This window comes from Pogona vitticeps, chromosome 1 (assembly GCF_051106095.1).
Source record: "Pogona vitticeps strain Pit_001003342236 chromosome 1, PviZW2.1, whole genome shotgun sequence".
Taxonomy (NCBI): domain Eukaryota; kingdom Metazoa; phylum Chordata; class Lepidosauria; order Squamata; family Agamidae; genus Pogona; species Pogona vitticeps.
The window spans coordinates 210216263-210237682 of record NC_135783.1 but is presented as its reverse complement, the minus strand read 5'-3'; the positions used below and the strand labels follow the sequence as shown (position 1 = coordinate 210237682).

Below are 21420 nucleotides of genomic sequence, written 5' to 3'. Positions count from 1 at the left end.
CAAAAGTGTCCCAGAAGGTGGCGATTTCGGCGCACTGGTCCTGTGGGGGCTGGGGGGAGCGTTGCAAGGGTCCTAGAAGGCTCACTTGGACCCTTGCAACACTCCCCCACCCCCCACCCGGCCAGCATGGGCGAAATTGCCAGCTTCCAGGACCTTTTGTGAGGCTGGAAAGGCTCAGAAAAGGTCCTGGAAGCTGGCGATTTTGCCCCTGCTGGCCCCGGGGGGGGGGAGCCCTGCAAGGGTCCTGGAAGGCTCACTCGGACCCTTGGGAGGCTTCCCCCATGGGGTCAGTGGGGGCGAAATCACCACCTTCGCTCCATAAGATGCACAGACTTCCCCCCACTTTTTTTGGGGGGGGGAAGTGCATCTTATGGAGCAAAAAATACGGTAATTCTCTTTCGTTAGCTCAGTTTAAAATACTAACAAGACCTGTACAGAGAAAGTGTAAGATAATAGCTCCAGTCTCAGAGCTGCCTTCCTTCACAGTAACTAGCACTTTTTATTTGTCAAACATAACTCTAGAAGCATTTTAAGTTGAAAAAGAAAATGCATCTTTACTTACAATTACAATCAACAGTTACAAACAGAAGAATAAAAGGAAGGTTGCTATTTCCATATATGGGAAAAACTACCTCCATGACTGCATGGTGGGAATGTTCAGGGAAAGAGAGGGCAAACAAAAGCAAGCAGGTCAAACAGGATGAGGAGAGGCACAAGCATGAGCCTTGCCTCAAATGCCAAAGGTGGGGGGAAAAGAACTTCACTAATTGGTTAGTGGCAACAAGAGATAGTCACTTTAGATTAGGAAAACTTCTTCCCACCAATAGTTAGTGCAAACTGTGTACAAGATGTTTATTATCCTAACAACAACTAGCCCCAACCTTTCATATCATCACTAATAAGGGTTGGGAGGGAATTTAAGCTGGTCTCCACATTTAAGTGAAGGGATGTAATTCACACTTCTAGACTAATATATGGATCAAAACAGTGATCCTTTGGACTGTGAGCTATTTTGAATTTTGTGATGGAGTTTTTAGATCAAACTGGGTAAACATGTACTGTATGTCAGTGAAAATTGTGTGATAAAAATCTAAATTTCCATGCAATTTTTTAAAAAAAAAAACATATTACAGACTGATGTGAGAATTGAACAGGACTGACTTAACGAAATGGACTGAAATAGATTTCTTTGTCCGTCTTTAACCACCATTGTGGCACATCATCAAATACAATTCTCTTCCATCATATCAGTTCTTGCCTTTGGCTTCAAAAATGATCAGATAAGGAGACATCAAGCAATAGGTATAAAGAAAAAAAATAGGCCAGACACTGGTTATTTTACCAGGTGAGGTTGGTGTGGTGACATTTAACTGATGGCAAAACGTGCTGGATTATACAGCTTGAAATTTATTTGCTAAAGATGAATCCATCATTTTTAGCAAGCAGTACTTCTTATCTTTTTAGAGTCAACAGTGTTAATTAATAATTATTGATGTGAAGCTGTAATGTGGAGGAGGTGAGTAACTTGGGGGGGGGGGGTTTGCTTCTAAAGATATGCTGGGGCTGTAACAGGCCACCCCAAAAGCCACAATTTGGAAAAACTGAAACTAGAACCAAAAAGGAGTTCTCTTCAGTTTTGAAAAGTTAGTATTTGGGCTTGTTGAATCACAGGGTGTTCTGTGACCTATTTAAAAGGTAAATTGCCACCACTGGAAACTTCCGTCAATTAATAGTTCACCGTTCCCCCCCCCCCCCCCGAAAAATAGCTGGCGGGGAAGACTTTGCTCACCTTGCTCTCATGTTCTAGCCATTGTGAAGATTTTGGCTACTTTTGGTTACTCTGAATTTTTTTTTGAACTTTAAAGATAACATATGGCATTATTACTTATCAGCTTAATGGATTATGTTTATAACATTCATTAAAAGAAAAAAAAATTAAGATTAACAAATTAATCCTTGAATTAGCACAATTTGGCATTTATTTATAAATTTTAACATGAATGTTGCCAAGTTCTAGCAGATAATGGTGATGCATGGAAAAAGACTTTCCAAAACTAGGATTTGAGGGGGAAAGGTGAGAATGGACATGGGAAGTTAACAGAATTTGGTCCCTTGAACACTTTGGTGCTCCTCCTTGTTGCTTATTATTGGAGAATCGGAGATGTATTCTTTGTGGTGTCATCAGCTATTTTTATGACCAATATTTGGTATAAAATATTAAAGGCTAGCTTAAGGCATTGATTCTCACAGTACAACATTTCTTTTCATAATGGGGTAAGAGGCCAGCTATTTTTTGTAAACAAACAATCCCTCAAAAGTCCACACTCTAGATTTGTTTTTATTTGTAAAGTATCGATTCTTTTAGTTGCAGGCATCCAAGCTCCAGGTGTGAGGGTTGAGGGCTGGATGTCAGGTCCAGAAGAGATGAGTAAACTGCAAGGCCCCATAGTCTTGCATACACAAAAAGACTCTTCCATGTGATTGATACACAATAGGGGGCTTCAGAGTCTTCGTCTTGCAAACTGGCATGTAAGGTGGATGTTCCAAAGATGCAGTTTTGTTTCTCTACATTATTGATGCATATAGTATCATTTCTTCAACTCTTTTCTTTCCCTCTTGGGCCACAGACATTGTCTATGTGAGCTCAGAGTTCTGGACTGAATAAGGATTCCACTACGCTCCCCCTTTCCAAGCCTATGATGGCCTTGGCTGGCATTCCACACGATTTAAGGAAAACTATTACAAAGTAATATGGAGATGGTATTTAACTTTGGTGGAATTGAATTTAATGAACAATGAAGTGCCACCTATTTCTTGGAGCTGTATGAAAGGATTTGGTACATACTTTCATACAGGATGGACATGTGAAATGATGCAGAAAGATTGGACAATGGTACTTAATGAGAGAAAGAAAATGATGGGTGTAAATATACAAAAGCATCCAGTGATAGCTTTGTTAAACATTTTTAATAATACTCCAATAAAATGGGGGAAAAGAATTAATTATTATGGTAATTGTAGCAAGATTGATATTTGCAAGAAATTGGAAGATTAACAATTATTTTAATGTGGAGGAATGATATAAAGAAATGTGGAATACCTGTATTGCTATTAATGATAAATTAATGTGTGAATTGAAAAGTTAGAAAAGGAATATTGCAAGTAAACTGTGTTAAGGATATATGGAATGTACATAGAACATGAGCTTGGGAAAGGTAAAAGTCCTACCCCATGACAAGACTCATATTTTTGGAGAGAAATCGGGTACATAAATTAGAAAGATTTTTTTTTAAAAAAATGGTTATATCCCAAGTGTGGAGGGTTACACTGGATGTAAGATATGGTTTGTGTTGTGTTGTGGTTTAAATTTGGTTTGTATTTCTTTCTTTCTACTTCTGTATTATTTTGCAGTGTTTACTTTAAATTTTTTAATAAAAATAATACAGGGGGGGGAAATTAGAAGTCGAAAATATAGCAGCCAGGCTGTTCTCTGACGTATGCTTTCAATACCATGTAACACCAGCCTTAAAACAATTGCTCTGGCTTCCAGTTTGCCTCCAAGCTCAATTCAACATCTGGTTTTTGTTACATAAAGCCTTTTAAATGAGCTGGGACCAGGATATTTGAGAGACTGCCTCCTCCTATATGTACTTGCCCAGAGTCTGAGATCCTCATCAGAAACTCTGTTGCATATCCCCTCACCCCGAAAGGCTCAGCTGGTGGGTACAAAAGACAGGGCTTTCTCTGAAGTGGCACCTCAATTGTGGAACTGCCTCACAGGAAAGTTAGGGTGACTCTTTCTCTGTTGCACTGCAGCTGAAACAGTTATCCTTCCCAAATGCTTTTGGTCTCGAGGATTTTTTTTTTTTTTTTTAAACCCTGGCTTTTAGAGATCGTTTTAGACCTGATTTTGACTAATGCTCTTAATCTGTTTCTTTTAAAATAATTTTTGAAAGCTATTTTAAATAATTTTAATTGTCTGTCAATTCCATGGGCAGCACTGGCAGAAGGATGACAAAATAAATACTTTGAACGAATGAATGAATCATGTATGTGAGAAGTAAGGGAATAACAGAAGCCCCCCCTTCCTTCCAGGATAAACAAACTTCTACTTGTTACATTATCTTTGCTTGAGATGCTGATTTTTCTTTTGAAGTGCTATGTCTAACTAGCATGGGAATTTTTAAAAATAAATTTATTTTATAAAAAAGCATAGTAATTATGTTGATACTTCCAAGTATTTTTCTTGCCAGCCTTGTGAATCTAATAAGCAGCATAACTGTCTTCAGTTTCCTTCCTTGGAATGAGAGTCTGTAGGAACAGATGTACAAACAATTTCAAGGAGATGATGTACAAAGCCCGGGAACGAAAACTTTGAGACATTTTGTGGAAGTTGTTTACCAGGTTTTGAGGGGAAGGGGGTTTGCTAGTCTAGATTTGGAAAGTGGCATGGAATGAGACACTTGCATTTTTTTTTGCAAATTAAATTTTTTTGCTGTTTTGGGTAAACCTTTGTATTAAGTTCCTTGTACTGAAGACATTACTTTTAAGTACAGTGCTAAGAAGCTATCGGGCACCTGGGTTCTTGGCTGTGTTTCAAGATAAAAAAATCAGTGAAAAACAGAACAAATATAAATACCTACATTTAGTTCTTGTCTCCTTTAAATGCATATCACTAAGACAACCCTTCTTTCCTCAGCTGAGATGGCTAGCCCAAGATTTTGGGGACCATGGAGAGCGTTTGTTGTGTAATTATATATATATATAGTATGCCATCAAGTCAACAACTAAACCACTGAGCTCTCAAGCCAGCCTGCTTAATGAGCCTTTCAATATTAGAGAGGTAAACGCAACACTCTATAATTAGTTCTTGTCTCATAATACAATGAAGTTTCCCTCTAGTGGCTGAAGAGAGTAAAGCTTTTTAAATCCTTTCCCCCCCCCCCCAAGGGAAAGAAGGGAACAGATTCTTCTGCTGTTCTGAAGAATGAAAAATTCTGCAGTTACTAAAAGGAAAACGTTTTCTGAGGTGAGCAAATTACAGGGCAAAGATCTTTGGATAACACTTAAAAAAAAACATTCCCTCTGCCCCTTAAAACCTTGTGTGGAGTTCGCAGGCCGCTTTCACAGAGGATTTCTTGCTTTGTGCATACTTGTGCTGGTCATGTGACCACCATCTGGATTCAATGAGATTCCCATTCACAGGCTGAGATATACAGATGGTGCTGTGTTCTTTTCCCAGAGATAACTGGCGTTATTATTTCAGCAGCAAAATATTTTCAGGAAGGGAATGGACTGAAACTGATGAGAAGCTCTTTCCCTCCCTTTTGAGCCAAAGCAACATCCCACAATAAAAATGAATAATGTGTGTTACGACTTTTCATATTTAACCCCCCCCCCCATCTTGGATTAAAAATGGAAGATTATAGAGCCTCTGTGTGTATATGTAACATGTTGTTTTCACTATAGTGTAGGGTGGGAAACTCACAGTTCTGTTCAGGTAGATGTGTTTGCTAGTGGCCTGTGCCATGCCTCCCAGTGAACCCCCTATTACAATGAAAATTTGTATATTTAAGCAGCAAGTACTAGCAGCTGTTAAACTAGTGCCAAGTAGATGCGATTACTTAATGGTCCCTATGTTGTGCCTATGGCGTACTTAAGGAAAAAAAAAATCATGATTTATGTTATTCCTATCCTTCTCTATGGAGAACCAACCCAGTGAAACCAGTTCCTCTAGGCGGTGTCGGTTCTGACCTCTAAAGCCTTCCCATCACCTCTTTCCAAAATAAACCTCATGGAGGACAGCCAAATGGTACCAGATCATCTGCCCTTATTCTCCTATACCCAACTTCCAAGGCTGGCTTGACAAATGGGAGGAGAGTGCTTATTCCAATGATACCTGCCCTTTGTCCTTCCAGAGGTTACGGGAACAGGAATCAAGAAAGACATATCCCTTTCCTTTCTGAAAAGTGACACTTCCTTTCCAGTTTGCTGCCTATGTAAGAGGATGGTAGGAAATGAAACAAAGCAGAATAGGTGCCAGAATTTTTTGTGTGAAGCACATTCTCAGTTTGCTCGGGGAATCCGTGAGACGTCTCCTGCCATCTGCCTGTGAAAGCCAAGTATGCGCAGTAGCAGATGCCCCACCCTGCCCCCCAAGTTCTTCCTACAAAAGTAGGACACTCAAGAAGCAAGTGGAGGAAATGGCAGCCTGGCCAGCTCTTCAAGCAGGCTGGAAGCAGCGGATGGCAAAGAGAAGCCAAAGTGCTTCTCTTCTAGGTGAAGAAAATCCTTTCACAGCGTTCAGACGGAGGAAGTGCTTTCTGTTCAGGGAGACTGAGGTCACTGAGATTCAGGGGCCCTTATCTTCAAGGAAGTGGGTAGTCTCAAATGATTGGACCTCGAGAAATCAAACACTGCTTGTTCCAATTATGCGTTGCTCATCTTCACTTCATAGTTACATAGTTAAGCATTTTTCTTCCTTGGAAAGGATATGGCCACAATATTTAGACGTTTCCTATTTTTTAAAAAACTGACGAATTAGAGCAGTTTCTTTACTTAACTGTTTAGAATCTGATATTCAGCTATAAGCAGCCTTGTTTGGGAGGGAGGGTGGAAATCAGGGGCAAAAAGCCAGGTTTCGTTTTTGATCTTTTTTATTCAAAAGTTTTCAAAAGAAATAAAACAGAAAAAAAAGCTAACAATCTAATCAAATTTACAGTTCAAAAATGTCTTTTGGCATTTAACAATAAGTCCTAGGAAACAAAATGACAGAGTTATCTTGAACCGGACAAATAAGTTACCACTGGCAAGTTTGTGGCACTAGTAAAACAAAATAAAAAATTAACTCTCTTGATCATATAGATATCTCTATGAAAATCTTTTTTTTCAATCTGTACAAAAGGTCTTTCTTCATAAATTATTTTTTTTTATAATTTAATGGCTGTCTACTATGTGATGTTTAAGTAACTGATTATTTCTTTATGTACAGAGGTTACATTTTGCAAATCTTACCCAGATAATGAGTATGGCACTTAGTCCAGACTTTTTTTTTTTAGCAGCTTCTATTCCCTCCCTCTGACCTAACAATGTTTAGCTAATTGAAAGAAAACAAGTAGCAAACAACCCCCTTTGCCCCAGATCTGGAAATACACCAGCTACAGGGAATGAGTTGCAAGAAGTCTGAACTGTTTGACAAAGCAGTCAATTCCAGGGAGCATAGAACCAATAATACCACAACTTTTTTTCCTTTAAAAAAAGAATTTAAAAAAATAAACAAAAAGAAACAAACACATTTCTTATGACTATGTAATTTACTAGAATCTACACTTCTCAGAGCAGCATTGACTTTTGAAACTATGAAATGTCACTGACATCTGTACTTGGAATACTCACATAAAATTTAAAAACTTTTTTTAAAAAAAGGAAAAAAAGAAAAAAAGAAGAAGAAAAGAAGTGAAAAGAAAGAATTGCTTAGGCCTAGCTCCTGAGCTAGGATGATTTGGTCTGTGGTAACAGGGAGGGCCAGCAACCTGTCCCATTACAAAAGGAAATAAACTTTGAGGTAGATAACTGATCATACACAGTTGACCAGACACGTACACAGTTTTGGAAGACAACTTAATTTATCACTTGATTTAATACACATGCGATCATAATAAAAACGAGCTTTAATAGCGGTGAGTTTATCTAATACGTAAAAAGTACAAATAACAGTGTATTTGTGAAATCAGGAATTTCATAGTTTCAAAATGTTTTTTTTCTCTTTACACTTAACACTTGTAGTGATGATGTAAAGTGTGGCACTGCTTGGATCCAAGTCTTCCTTCATGCTTTTTTTGTTTGTTTGTGTCCATACATCAATTAAAAATTATAAAACCTAAATGCAAATGTACAAAAAAAGGCACATTCTTCTAACCGCAAACTGGTCCGGCAAAAATAATAATAATAATAATAAAGAGTACAGAAGACGTAACTGCTGAGACAAATCAGGATTATTGGTTACTGGCTCTTTGTTCTTTGGTAAAGTTACCTTTAAAAAGTGCCAAGTCTTTATTTACCTAATATAGAGAGCTAGTACCCAATCTAGTATGTTTTCTACTTACATCTCAGCTTATGTTTTGGAAAAAAAAGAAGTCTTTTAGCTTTTGCTGTAAAAGCAAATGCTTCTAATCGGCTAGGTCTCAGTACAGTATCATTCTAAAGCACTATCATTACTAGAAAGGAAGGACAGAAACATTCTGCAATTTCCCCCCCACCCCGCCCCCCCACAAACCTCCCCACCCTAAAACTAGAACATCAATTAGCTTCTGGAAAAAGGCAAAAAGATTTGTTTACATTGCATCATACAGCAGAGTTCCTAACTAGCAGAGGAAAACTAATTGGCGTAAGGCCTTACAAACAATTTATCCTATTAAAATTTCCCCAGTCAGAAAAATGTGTTTCACACAAAACATTTCCCTACCCCCCAATCTTGCATTTCACAACCTTACATTATTATGTGAGGAAAAAAATCATTAAAAACACCTACTACACATTTTTTAAAAGCCAGATTTTTCAGCAATTTTAATTGACTACCTCTTAAAAGCCCTATCCTGCTGTTTTACAAAGGCATAATAGACCAGCTCATTTGGTCAAAAGCATTCTACACCATTAGTTTGGACTACGTACTGAAACAGCTACAGCATTAAAAGAGTTAAGGCAAATTGGAATTGATAGAAAAAGGATAAGACACTTCACACTACCTTAAAAGAAACAAACAGAAAGCTATGGAAACCGACACTACAACTGCAACACGGCACTAGAGCGACACTCACACAGCAAGCACAGAGCATCGGCATGGATGATTTAAACTAGTAACTTCAAAAAAAAATCTTATGCAATTTTTTAAAAATTATAAGAAAATAAAATAAAAAACCCAAGAGACGGATTCTGTCATGCACATGAATATGTCTCCATTGCAATCTGTGCATGGCTAGAATTTTTCTTTTTTTTTTCTTTTCCTTTTTTTTTGTCATTAACACTTGATAAAAAATTTCTTACTAAAATAAACCTGTCTGGGGCGGGCTGGGGGGGGAAACAGCTACTAGGATGAATTTAAGGATTTTTTTTCTTTTTCTTTTTTATGCACCTTATAGAACTTATAGCAAAAATAGTTTCAGTTGATTTCATTATAAATAACGTTTTCAAGAACCTGTGCAAAACTGTCAATAATTTCTAAAGCACAATTGATCAGTAAAATCCATGATTGTTTCAGCCTTTGCATCCTTCTCTAGGCAAGGTCAACACAACATATCTGAAAATGAGAAGAAAAGAAAACATGTCTCAGTCTTTATCTTATTCGTAACCTCCGGCCTGTGTAGCCCTTCATTGGCTGGAACCCTACACAGGGGGCCCAAGACCAGCAGCGTAACTTCCAGCAGCAAACTGCCACAAGCCAAGACGTTGTTGTACTCTGGGTACACTGTGAGAAGACTCACAAGAAAAGGCAATAATGCTGAGAAAAGTGGAAAGCAGCAGGAAAAGAAGACGGCCCAACGTAAGATGGATTGACCCAACAAAGTTTGCAGGTGTTGAGCAGGACTGTTAATGACAGGAAATTTTAAATGCCATTTATTTTTAATGTCATTTATTGTACCTATTACACTGATTCACACGACTGGTGTGTGACAGGAAATGCCTATGTCGACTTCTTCTCTTGAGGCAATTCACCGCGGAAAGATATGCCACAGCATTACATGGATAGGCATAAGTCATAGGATTCTGATTACTGAGATGTAAATTCAGAACTCAACCTGAGTAAATGCATATGACGACCCATTATAAGCCATGCATGCATGCATATGTACACCCTAAATCTGGCCACATAACAATCGTCACATATTTCTGAACGGAGAAACTGGAGCTCATATTCCTCAGGTGGAATTACCGTATTTTTTGCTCCATAAGACGCACTTTTTTCCCTCCAAAATGTGGGGAGGAATGTCCGTGCGTCTTATGGACCGAAGGCAGCAATTTCATTGCCGCTGGCCCCGTGGGGGGAGCGTCGCAAGGGTCCGGGTGAGCCTTCCAGGACCCTTGCGAGGCCCCCCCAAACCCCCGTGGGGCCAGCGCCGGCGAAATCGCCAGCTTCCATGTGAGGGGAATGTCGCAAGGGTCCTGGAAGCTCACTCAGACCCTTGCGACGCTCCTCCCACCCCCGCACGGGCCAGCACCGGCAAAATCGTCAGTTTCTGGGAGTGTTTTGAGGCTTCCCAGAAGCTGGCGATTTTACCCGCCTGGCCCCGTGGGGTGGTGTGGGGGTGGCAAGGGTCCAAGGGAGCCTCCCAGAAACCCTTGCCACGCTCCCCCCCCCACACAGGGCCAGCACCAGTAAAATCACCAGGTTCTGGGAGTGTTTGGAGGCTTTCCAAGCCTCAAAACACTCCCAGAAGCTGGCAATTTTACACCCCTGGCCCCGTGGGGGTGGGGGGTGGGGGGAGCGTGGCAAGGGTCCAAGGGAGCCTCCCAGGACCCTTGCCACGCTCCCCCCACCCCTCCACGGGGCCAGCCCTGGCGAAATCGCCAGGTTCTGGGAGTGTTTGGAAGCTTGATAAGCCTCCAAACACTCTCAGAAGCTGGCTACTCTAACCCCCCTGGCCCCATGGGGGTGGGGGGAGCGTGGCAAGGGTCTGAGGGAGCCTCCCAGGACCCTTGCCATGCTCTCCCCCCCCCGCACAGGGCCATCACCAGCAAAATCGCCAGTTTCTGGGAGTCTTTTGGGGCTTGGGAAGCCTGTGAAGAGTCCCAGAAGGTGGCGATTTTGCCCCCTCTGACCCTCGGGGCGGGGGGGGGGCAGGGTGAGTCTCTAAAGCGTCCTGGAACACACCCTAGGACCCTTTGGAGGCTCACCCTGCCCCCCCGCTGGGCCAGAGGGGGGGAATCGCTAGCTTCTGGGACTCTTCTGAAGCTTCCCAAGCCTCAAGTCCCAGAAGCTGGCGATTTCGCCCCCTCTGACCCCCGGGGGGGGGGCAGGGCGAGCCTCCAAAGGGTCCTAGGGTGTGTTCCATAAGATGGACCTCTCCATAAAGCTCACCAATTTTTAGGAGAAGAAAACAAATTATTTTTTTCCTGTTTTCTTCTAAAAATTTGGTGCGTCTTGTGGAAAGGTGTGTTGCGTCTTATGGAGTGAAAAATACAGCAGTTCTCAGTCCATTTCCCACCACTGCATGAAAATACGATGGTCATTTTCAAGCAAGAGTAAGGCAACTAATGGGATTAGAGTGGTGATGCTTGTAATTAAAATGTATTTGAAAGCGAACTTAAAAACTGCAGGTCAGTATTTAAATCCAAATGTGACACTTCGACACATCTGTCACAAGTGTCAATGAAAAAATGAACATTGTAAATCTCTTAATGAAGTGCCCTAAGCAAGCCAAAGAAAATTTGTTTGTCACCGCCATATATTACGGTGATCAACGGGAGTGGACATATCTGTCCTCTATTATCCAGTAACCTGATAAGTTGTGCAAGAGGCATCTCAGTCAAGTTACAAACACTGAGAAGGCATTCAAAGTCCCAATCGATGCATTAGCAGATCATATGTGTAAATTCTCTAATTTTTACACCACTATTGAAGACCCCACCAAATAAATAAATAAATAAATAAATAAAATTAATTAATTAATTAATTAATTAATTAATTAATTCTGGATCCAGAAAATAATCTGCAGCCTTTGCATTTGTACACAAGGAGTCCCCCCCCCCCCACAATATATATTCAAAGAAACAGGGCACCAACTCTTACCTCACAATTACTTGTTCTGCTGATAAGTATAGGGAGAATGATCACTGGACGTCTCTACTGTAACTTGCTGTTGACCACTGGCCTCCTGTTAAAAAAAAGGGAAGAAAGAAGGCAATGCAAAGTAGAATGAATTCCAGCTAGTTGTTCAAACCTAGGAAGACAGGGTCACCCTTTCCAGGCCAGTCTAAAATGCATAAAATGATCAGGTTTAATGACAATCATTCTTGCAGCAGTTTCCAAAGAGGCAACTCGGTAGATCTGTTTCAGCAGATTGGCAAAATTCGAGGGAAACAAGGGGGAAGGGTAAAGGAGAGAGAAAGAGAAAAGGCAACAGCCTTGTTTCACAGTGAGTGGCCATGGATCAAAATCTTCCTCCTTAGGTATGCTTCCTTCTCATAATCCACCCAAGGAAGCAGATGATGATTGACAGAAGTTCACACAGAATCAAATCTGTTGGTCTTTATGATGCTACAATATTTTGCCCTTCATTTTTTTCCACTTTAATTTTACTAACAATCACTATTGCCGTATCAGAGCATGTTTAATAATGAGATACAAGAACGCACAGTTTAATACATTTTTTTTTCACATAGAGTGACTAATTATCAAGCAAATTGGCTAATTAATCTGTGCTCCATCATTGCTTCTCAGAAGGACTGTACATACATCTTGCCCTAATTGTTATCACACCCTTCATATGAAAAGACTCAGTTAGCATAAGCAGGGTTCTCATTTACACTGGAGGATAATTGAACATGAAAAGCATGCATTACACCTTCTTCACAGCAACAAAATAATTTACTAAAATACACTCTGTCCAACAAAGATTTATGTACCTCAACTGGAACAGCTGCGGTCTGAACGTGTGTATACTGGGGTATATAGGCTCCTTGCATAGCTGTTGTGGCAGGCATGTACTATGAAAGGAAGAAAATGATGGATTCAGAGAGTACAATCAATGCAGGGTTGGATTAAAATAGGGAAATGCAAGATAGATGGCTAACAGTACTGTTCCGTGCACAAGTGATATTCATAGAATTTCTCAACAATTAAGTCTGCAGAAAGAATTATATTTATGAATTATGGAGCTGACTGTATTTTTTATCTGTGTACATCTAAAGCAATGTCAAGTTCTGGATTACAGATGGGGAGCAAGCATCCTTCCTTACCTTCCCAACAGTATGGATATCCAACCTGCTCAGGCTTTGGGAAGAAGCCAGTTTGCACACCCTTAAGACAAGGAACCATCATGTTTGGATTCAACATGAACCCACTCTCAGTGGGCAAGGCTTTAGCATGAATTGTCTTAACCATTCTTCACAGGCCAGCCCATATGAAAGAATCTCAGCCAATGCTGGGCCTGAATCCTCCCCTCTCCTTCCATGGTTGCTTAACTGCAGCTTGCTGTTTGTCCAAATTGGCAAATTAGTTAACTTTAACCATGACTTCAAATCAAATTCAGTTCCTATTAGCCACACTTGTACAATTGACAAAATGATAGTAAAACAAAGGTGGAAGAATAAGATTCCAGGTTCCTCCTCCCAGCCATGTGAGGACAGAGGATGGGTCAGCGCACCACTCTAAGGTATTCTGTGAATTGTGAAGTAATTGCAGTGCTTTAGCTCAGTTGCTGGACCTAGAAGGTCCAGAAAAGTGATGAAGCAGGGCTGGGCTGGTTCCAATCTGTGATACGTTGTCTGATGGCTGGCAAACAAAGTGAACCAGACAATGCTACAAAATGCAGTCCAAATAAGCACCTACTTGTACTCCAAGGCTATCAGTAACTATCCTGTTTCCCTGAAAATAAGACCTATCCTGAAAATAAGCCCTAGTATGCTCTTAATTTAAGCACTACCCCAAAAATAACCCCGTTAAGTGAAACCCTGCCCTCCATCATTGTGCAGCAACCGGAAGATGACATGACTGTATTTGAATAAATGTGGATTGTTGTACATGAAAAAAAAAAAAAACATTTTTGGAGCAAAAATTAATACAGTGGTGCCTCGCTAGACAATGATAATCCATTCCACTGAAATAGCTGTTTAGCGAAATCATTGTCCAGCGAAAAGCATTTCCCCACTGGAATGCATTGAAATATATTTAATGCGTTCCAATGGGGAAGAATCGTCGTTGTCTAGCGAAGATCGGCCATAGGAAACCACTTTGCGAACCGCCAATCAGCTGTTTAAATCGCTGTCTTGCGAAGCTTAGGTCCTGAAAACACCCGTTTTGCGAGCACAGAGGGAGCTGTCAAAATCGTTGTCTAGCGAAAATCAGTTTGCGAAGCAGGGAACAAACAATGTCCAGCAAAATTCCCCCATAGGAATCACTGTTTTGCGAATCGCTATAGCGATTGCAAAAAGTCAATGTCTAGCGAAAAAACTGTCATGTAGGGTGACTGTCTAGCGAGGCACCACTGTACAAGACCCTGTCTTATTTCCAGGGAAACATCGTAGCATGAAGGCTATATATCTCCTCCTGTATTAGATGCATTATGCCTCGGGGGAGCTGGGAAACTATTAATTTAGACGCAAACTCCCCAAAGTAGTGGACTCTCACTAGATGGGCAATATAGAAATGCAAATAAAGAAATAAATGCTGGGTAGCATGAGAGGAAGGGTGCTCATGTCCTGCTGGTGGCTTTCCCATATATTAACAATTTATCACTTTTAAGATCTAGAAATGCTGGCCATCCACCACAGCCTAGAGGCAAACACATCAGAGGACAGATGACAGCTTTGAGGCGGCAGAGCTTATATTTCAGAAAGATAACCCCCACCCCAACCCTCCCTTCTTCTATGTGGATAAAAGGAAATGTGGCTAGACTCCATCTCCTACCCTCAAACACGGAAATAATTACATCTCCCACCTCTTTCCAAACAGTTAAAGCTGCAACCCTAGCAACTGAATGGTGAATGGACATGATTCCACTTTAGAAAAACCAAAAACATGGGTTTCCAATGAACATACAATTCACAGGTCAGTAAAGGCACATGTCAGGTAGAACACGTTAATGACACCAAAAACACACGCAGTAAGAGCTTTGTGCTGTTTCACTCAGATTGACACGTACTGTTCCAGTACTGCCCAATGAAAGGTGACTCATCTGCTGTGCCAGTGGACTTATCATTGATGCAGGCTGCAACGACATGGTGTGCTCCATGGAAGGAGTTAATACAGCACCCTATCAACAGTAAAAGAAAAATGACTCAGATTTAAATACTGACAACTCACATGATTCCTATTGGTTTAAACCTCCTACTTTGGGGTATCTGTATGTGCTATTTGCAAAAGTACATGCAACTGAAAATCTTCTTTGATAACAGAACATAACAGTGTTCAAATACAGTGCTAGCAATATCCAATTCCAGTCAGAAGAGATTCATGGATGTACCCTGAAGCCAACAACCCACAATGTAACCATTGTTTTCAAATTATTGACTCCCTTGGCTTCTTTCTTAAAAAAAAAAAAACCCTAGCTAGGGAATTCTAAGAGCTGCAGTCCAGTACGGCAGCTTTCCCACATTCTTGTAAACAGGTGGGTAGGATGAAGCCATATTGAACAGAAATACTCCACAAAAATACAGAAGTTATTCTCTAAGTGGGAGCCAATATGTATCCCTCACATGTAGTGAAGATCCAGAGGTATTAACTATAGACATGGGGATGAATAAAAAAACCAAATTGTGATATTCATAGAAAACCGCTGATTTGTCAAATATTTTTCGCTTCATGTTTCTCAATTCCAAAGACTTCACCAAATACAACGGGTTAAAAATATTTACCTTTTTTTAAAAAAATTGTCCTAAGGTTAGGCTGCCGGAATGGCTGTTTCCATTCCGGCAGCCTAGCCTTCCCTCTCTGCCTATGCACCCACCAATTAGCTGTGTGGCAGGTGCACAGGCAGAGCGCACAAGGCTAGTCTGCCAGAATGGAAGCTGAGATCACCATCTGCATGATGGCAGCGGAGGTGGCAGGGGCAGCAGGACAACATAGGAAGGGGATAGGGGCAGTAGGAAGGGGACAGGGGTCAGTTGTGGGGTCGTGTGTGTGTGTGTGTCTCAGATTTTTTTAAAAACCAAAACGAGCGCCGACGAACCAATCTGGGATTCATCAGTGAAACATCAGTAACTTTGTGGTTTGTCAGTCTTGACGACCCACAAACCAAGATGAACTGCCATTTTGGTGGGCCATCCCCATCTCTAATTAACTAGCAATCTTGTTCTAATGCGTAGGACCAAAATCCACATATTCTTGTGTCTGCTAAAAAGCTGCCTTGGGTCCTTTTTAAGGAGAAAGGAAGGGTCCAGGTATTTTTAATAAATAAATCAAGGGAGATTTCCATGCATTGGTTGGATTGACACCTCCAGTTAAAATAAACCTTGGGCAGCAAGGCGATGTGGGAAGACCTCTGCCTGAGCTCCTTGAGATCTTGGAACAAACAGCATGTGACTACTGAACAGCTTCCTTAGGTTTCAACAATTTTGTTGTGCCTACTTATGGAACACGCTGGTGTGTCCGCTAAAATGTTCCTTCTTTATTTCCTCTGTACCAGCATTTCCCAATCTGGGGGTCATGACCCTTAAGGGGGGGTCATAAAGTGTTTTCTCGGGCGTGTGTGTCATGGGTCACTTATATGTATTGTAGCTCTTGTTAAATAATTTCTTCCTTGAACATTGAGAGCTGGATATTAAAGTTAGGCTGTATGTGTATGCATGGGAAACAGGCCCTTTGAAGGAGAAAGAGGCCTCTACTTTCTGAGCAGTGATGACTTTACTTCATTAAAAATGGATTTTTATGCAAACATAGCAGGAGGGCTACAAGTTACAGTACTTGGCTACTATAAAGTGATTCATGATTCAGAAAAGGCTGAGAACCACTGATCTATATAATGGAACCCATATGCTGCTACAAAGAATTCTAAATGCCTCAGCTCCTTCATCTCAACCCTGCTTACCTGTCCTTTTTATAAAAACATGATCTGCACTAAACAGCTTTCTACTTCTCTAACAAAGCCAAAGTCAGACCAGAATCACACAAGATGAGGCTAGGTCCACCTTGTGCAGTGGGTAGTAAGATCTAGTACCCACGAAGGAGGATGAACTAGGTGAAAAAAATGGAAGGCAAGAGAACACTCCTACAGTATGACGTGACAGTTTCAAGCATGCGTACATCATACTTACGGGATGCTGCATTATATACGGTTGTGGCTGCATCCAAGAAGGGCTTTGCACCTAAATGATAAAAGTGCTTTCCTTTAAAAAACAATTGCAACAACGAGGATGATGAGGATGCTGCTGCTGCTTACATTTTACATTAAAATTCAAAGTATCTGATCCCAAGTTATTCTTCCCTAACCTTGTGTTCCCAGAGATGTTGCCTGTGTATTATTTCCAATAAAACCAAACATCATGGATGATGGAAATTGTAGTACAGCCACACCTGAGACCCAAGATTAGGAAAGATGGCCTTCATCCATGGAGACATTCCTCAGTCCCAACCCCTTCTGTACCATGACAATGGGAAAGCAGCAGCAAATTCATAGCACAATACCTGTGGGGTCACCAACTTTCCCCACTCCTTTAAAACTGTCTCAACATTGTAGTTCATTCAGATCACTGTCAGGAGACTCCCAAAACAGACAATAAATTCCTCAGTAGCTCTGAGATTCTGGGGTGGTGGTAAAGTGCAGAAGGAAAAAAAAAAACCCGCAGGATTTGCCACTGATTCCTCAAGTTCACTTTTAGAAAGAACTGAAAGAAAACGCCAGGCCAGTTTGGTTTTCTTTTCTTTTGGACGGCACACAGTGAGACAAATGCCAACAATTCTAATATGAGATCAGAAAGACAGCAAGAGTACAGGATGTGATGTGCTCCTCTGTAGGCTTCTCTCAGACAGCAAGAAGAGAGTGGTTCTGCCGAGCGGTAACATCTGTTTCCTCTTTCTCAGACTGGCTGAGATTTACATTATCAGAAACTGCTTAAATCCTGACAGAATGCCCAGTCTGATGGCAGCTGGACACTAGAACTTTAATGTAGGTGAGTTAAGCAGCTATTTTTTTTTTTTGGAGAGCGGTGGCGGCAAAAAACTTTGCCATGAAGCAACAGTCATTGGCGAAAACCTGAAATGGGAAGAACTGAAGGATTTTTCTCCTCTCCAGTCCAATTAGCAACAGATGGGAACTGAGAAGCAGCCCTTCCACAAAATGAAACTGGTGCCTTTGATGCCGCATTATATTTCAAGAAATATTGAATATTAAATGTCAATTTCCTTTTTAAAAATGGCTAGTAGCTGAACAGAATCCAGAACTGGGTAGCGTTAGGAGGCTCTGTAAGTTCAGTTCTTGACTAGTAGAATAGGTGAATTCTTGGCAGCCATTTAAATCAGGTTTCCTGCTCACATGGAGAGCCTACATGGGAACAAGAACCACTTCCTCTCTAGATTGCGCTGCTCTCCATATGAGGAAAGGGAGCAGCAGAGTGAAGTAGACCTACTTCCGCTCACATGCTGGACAAAGCACAGTGAGTTAACTATGGATGGTACCTTCGTATTTAATGGACGTCCGCTCCCATACGTTGGTGGGAACCCACCAAGCCAAATTATGGGGATGCAAACCCCAAAGCAGCAGGAGGTAGAATAGCTTGTCTACCTCTATTCAATTCTCAGCCGTCCCTCCGGTAAGTTGGGAGAAGAGCACCCTGCTGGGCTCTGGGAATCGCAAGAATCTCTGAGGCTTGTGAGGGTGACTGGGAGAATTAGTTCTGATAGAGGCTTTCTCTCTCTCTCTCTCTCTCTCTCCAAGCTCTCAGAAAAGCTACAGGCTGTTGTGTTGGCTCAGCCCAGCGTCCTTCCCTTCCCTTTATCCTTCCCCACTCCCTCCTCTGATGGTTCTAGAGCTTCCACCATGCACTGCAACATCTGCTCTGAGTGCAAATTTCTGCTGCCACACATGGAAAGTGAGCACATGGAACCTCCACCTATGGCACTTCAGTTTCACTTCCCAATCTTCCCTTTCCCTGTAATTCAGAGCCTCCATATGGAAGGCGTGGTGCCGGAAGGGACCCTACGGTTTATTGAGTGGAGCCCCTGCTAAGGAGGCCCAGTAGGGAATTAAACTCCCAACCTCTGGCTCCACAGCCAAAGGCCTAAGCCATTGAAAAAGGCACAAGATTCATGAAGTGTCTTGTTAATGGGGATTGTTTTTTTTGTCCCACTCAACCAGAGCCTCCCTGAAAGGCTGACGCAACACTGCGAGAATTCTTGGTAAGTTTATGCCAGGCCTTTATGTCTCTTTGCTCACCCCAGCCCCATGGTAGATTTGAAGAGCGTGTAAGCGCTTTCTTCTCTGGCCCTGAACTTCTACAGTGGCCTGTCTTGGGTTCAGCCTTCTCCCTTCAGCCCCAAATTCTCTTTGAAGTCCTTTGCTGTATGGAAGCGAAGTGAATGCCACATCAGTTGTAGATGTTTGCAGCCCTCCACCTCCCAGTCTGAACTGGCTGAGGTATTTATCGTGTACCACTTTCCATAGAGATACTTCTCTAGGGATCTCTCTTGGCAGCATACAGTACACCTATAAGCTGCAGAAGTTCAGGGGTTTCCGAATGCACGTGCAAGGCAGGTCTGAGGTTGGCAAGCAAGCTGTCATTCAGGAAGGCTAATCTCCTATTGCTCATCTTTTCACTGAAGAAGGCTTGATGGGTATCTGAAGACACCCAGGGCTTCCTGAAAAACAATCTATTATCCCTGTCTCAGCAGTAAAGTGAAACAGTAGAAGCTGTTATTCCATCACAATCCACACATCAATCTCTGCGGTACAGGAAACAAAGATGACTTCAAAAAGGACAAACACTTCCAATTCTTATTACTGTAATGATTTTGTATTTTTTTTGGCGAGACATACTTCAGGGCCTCATCAAATGTCATTTTTGTCATTCCACATAACCACCCAAGCCTGAAATAAACAAAGCATTAAGCATTTTATCCCGCTAAACTTGATATACAGACCTGGTATGTAGAAACTGGAGAAGCAATATAGGGCGTGATAGACGTCTGAGTGATCATTCTGTTTGTCGCAATACTGTATGGTGAAGGGTAGAATCTAAAGATAATAAAAACAAAAATACAGGCATCCTTATTAATAACTTTTTAAAAAGGCACCACAGAATCTCTTACATCTATCAAGCATCCAGCTCAACGTACCCATTTTGTAAAGCAGCTGTAGTTGGATCATAAGTAAGTGTCAGCCCAGCCTTCAGGGAAAGGAAGAAAATAAACAGTCAATAAAGAGACGGCCTATCACTCCCAACCAAAACACAGCACTAGCCCATCTGTTGGAAACAGTCAAAGCTACCGCAATGCCAGCCTAGCCTTGGTTTTTTGTTTGTTTGTTTGTTTGTCAAATTCTGTTGGCATAAGTGATACGCAGCAAGTACTGTAATCTGTTTCGCTGGGTGCAGGTCCTGTCTACAAGGTTCCCTCTGGGCCCAGGGAGCTGTCTTTCTAAACTGGGGGGGGGGGACAGGGGGGGAAGAGATACTTCCCCACTCTGTGTATCAGGGACGTTTTTGTCTCAGCTTTGCCTTACATGGACCGTTCTGCAACTGAGTGATGGGGAACCCCATTCACCACTGCCTACACTGGCCAGAGCTGTACATCCAACAACATCCGGAAGGGCATCTGCTCCTAACCCTTGCTGCACAACCATTAGATTAGTGGAGGACCAGAGGGGTTTCTATAAGGAATTGGGTTTAGGAGCCCAGTGTCCTCTCACTGCTGAGCATTTGTGTTCCTATGGGTTTGTAAGTACTGTTTTTGAATTATTGTGCATTTATTTACAAAAAAAGTCAAAACCCCCAATGTATTTTAACATGTTTTGATATTCTAGTTACATATTGGAGCTACATTTTAATATTTCATTTATGCTCTGAGGTAGGCCCAGAAATAGTAAAGGGCTGAAATATGTCAGGCTCCTCAAAATAATAAAAAAGGGGAGAATTTATATAACCACTGGCATTCTAAAGTTTTTCCTTTTTGGTTCCTAAATTTAGCAGCGGCCCTAATTTTATAGAATTAGCAATCTGATTCTTTGAGAGAATCTTTTGGGATCTGTGAACCTGACTTTGATGTAATGACATGGATGATTTCTCACTTCACTGTGCTTTTTCTTGATTGTATATAACTGGTGTTTCCGCTCCCTCAGGCTTGTCTGAAGTGCAATTTTGATTTTATTGTATAGTTTTATTAACTTTTAAAGTCACAAGCAGGATGACCTTCAAATAAACAATGAAAACAAAAAATAAACCAAATACATTCCTACAAAGTACTGTACATAGGTGTGTGATACTGTTAATATGCATTTAAGTATCATTATCAAACAAGAGTTATAAAAGGTATTGTATAATATAGGATAATGCCATGTTAGTGTATCTTTGAATATTATCTTAATTTGCATGCACACACAAGAAACAAAAGGTTGAAATGAGGACTTACAAGTCTCACCTCGCCTTCTCTGTGCCATGCTCTTCCATTCTGTATATATTTGTTCTGATTTTGCCTCTTTTTTTGTCCTCCATCTGCAAACTTGCACAACAAAGGTTCTGCAGGAACTAGGGGGGGAAATCCCTTAGAATTAGTCT

General features: G+C 41.3%; 1 protein-coding gene across 7 annotated transcripts in view; it reads right to left on the bottom strand.

The window, feature by feature from the left end:
* Nucleotides 1-6638: 6638 nt before the first annotated feature.
* Nucleotides 6639-21420, bottom strand: part of RBMS1 (RNA binding motif single stranded interacting protein 1) — a 187296-nt gene continuing 172514 nt past the window's right edge. For 4 of the 7 annotated variants that reach the window (XM_020798368.3, XM_020798369.3, XM_072982385.2 and 1 more), the window contains 8 exons: nt 21275-21390; nt 19985-20034; nt 19790-19883; nt 16969-17019; nt 14859-14969; nt 12622-12702; nt 11786-11870; nt 6639-9295 (listed from right to left, as the gene is read on the bottom strand). In XM_020798368.3, coding sequence (XP_020654027.1) covers nt 11793-11870; nt 12622-12702; nt 14859-14969; nt 16969-17019; nt 19790-19883; nt 19985-20034; nt 21275-21390 — 581 coding nt within the window. In that variant the 3' untranslated portion in view covers nt 6639-9295; nt 11786-11792. The remainder of the gene's footprint in view (nt 9296-11785; nt 11871-12621; nt 12703-14858; nt 14970-16968; nt 17020-19789; nt 19884-19984; nt 20035-21274; nt 21391-21420) is intronic. The other 3 variants (XM_020798370.3, XM_072982389.2, XM_072982401.2) reach the window with 1 other exon arrangement.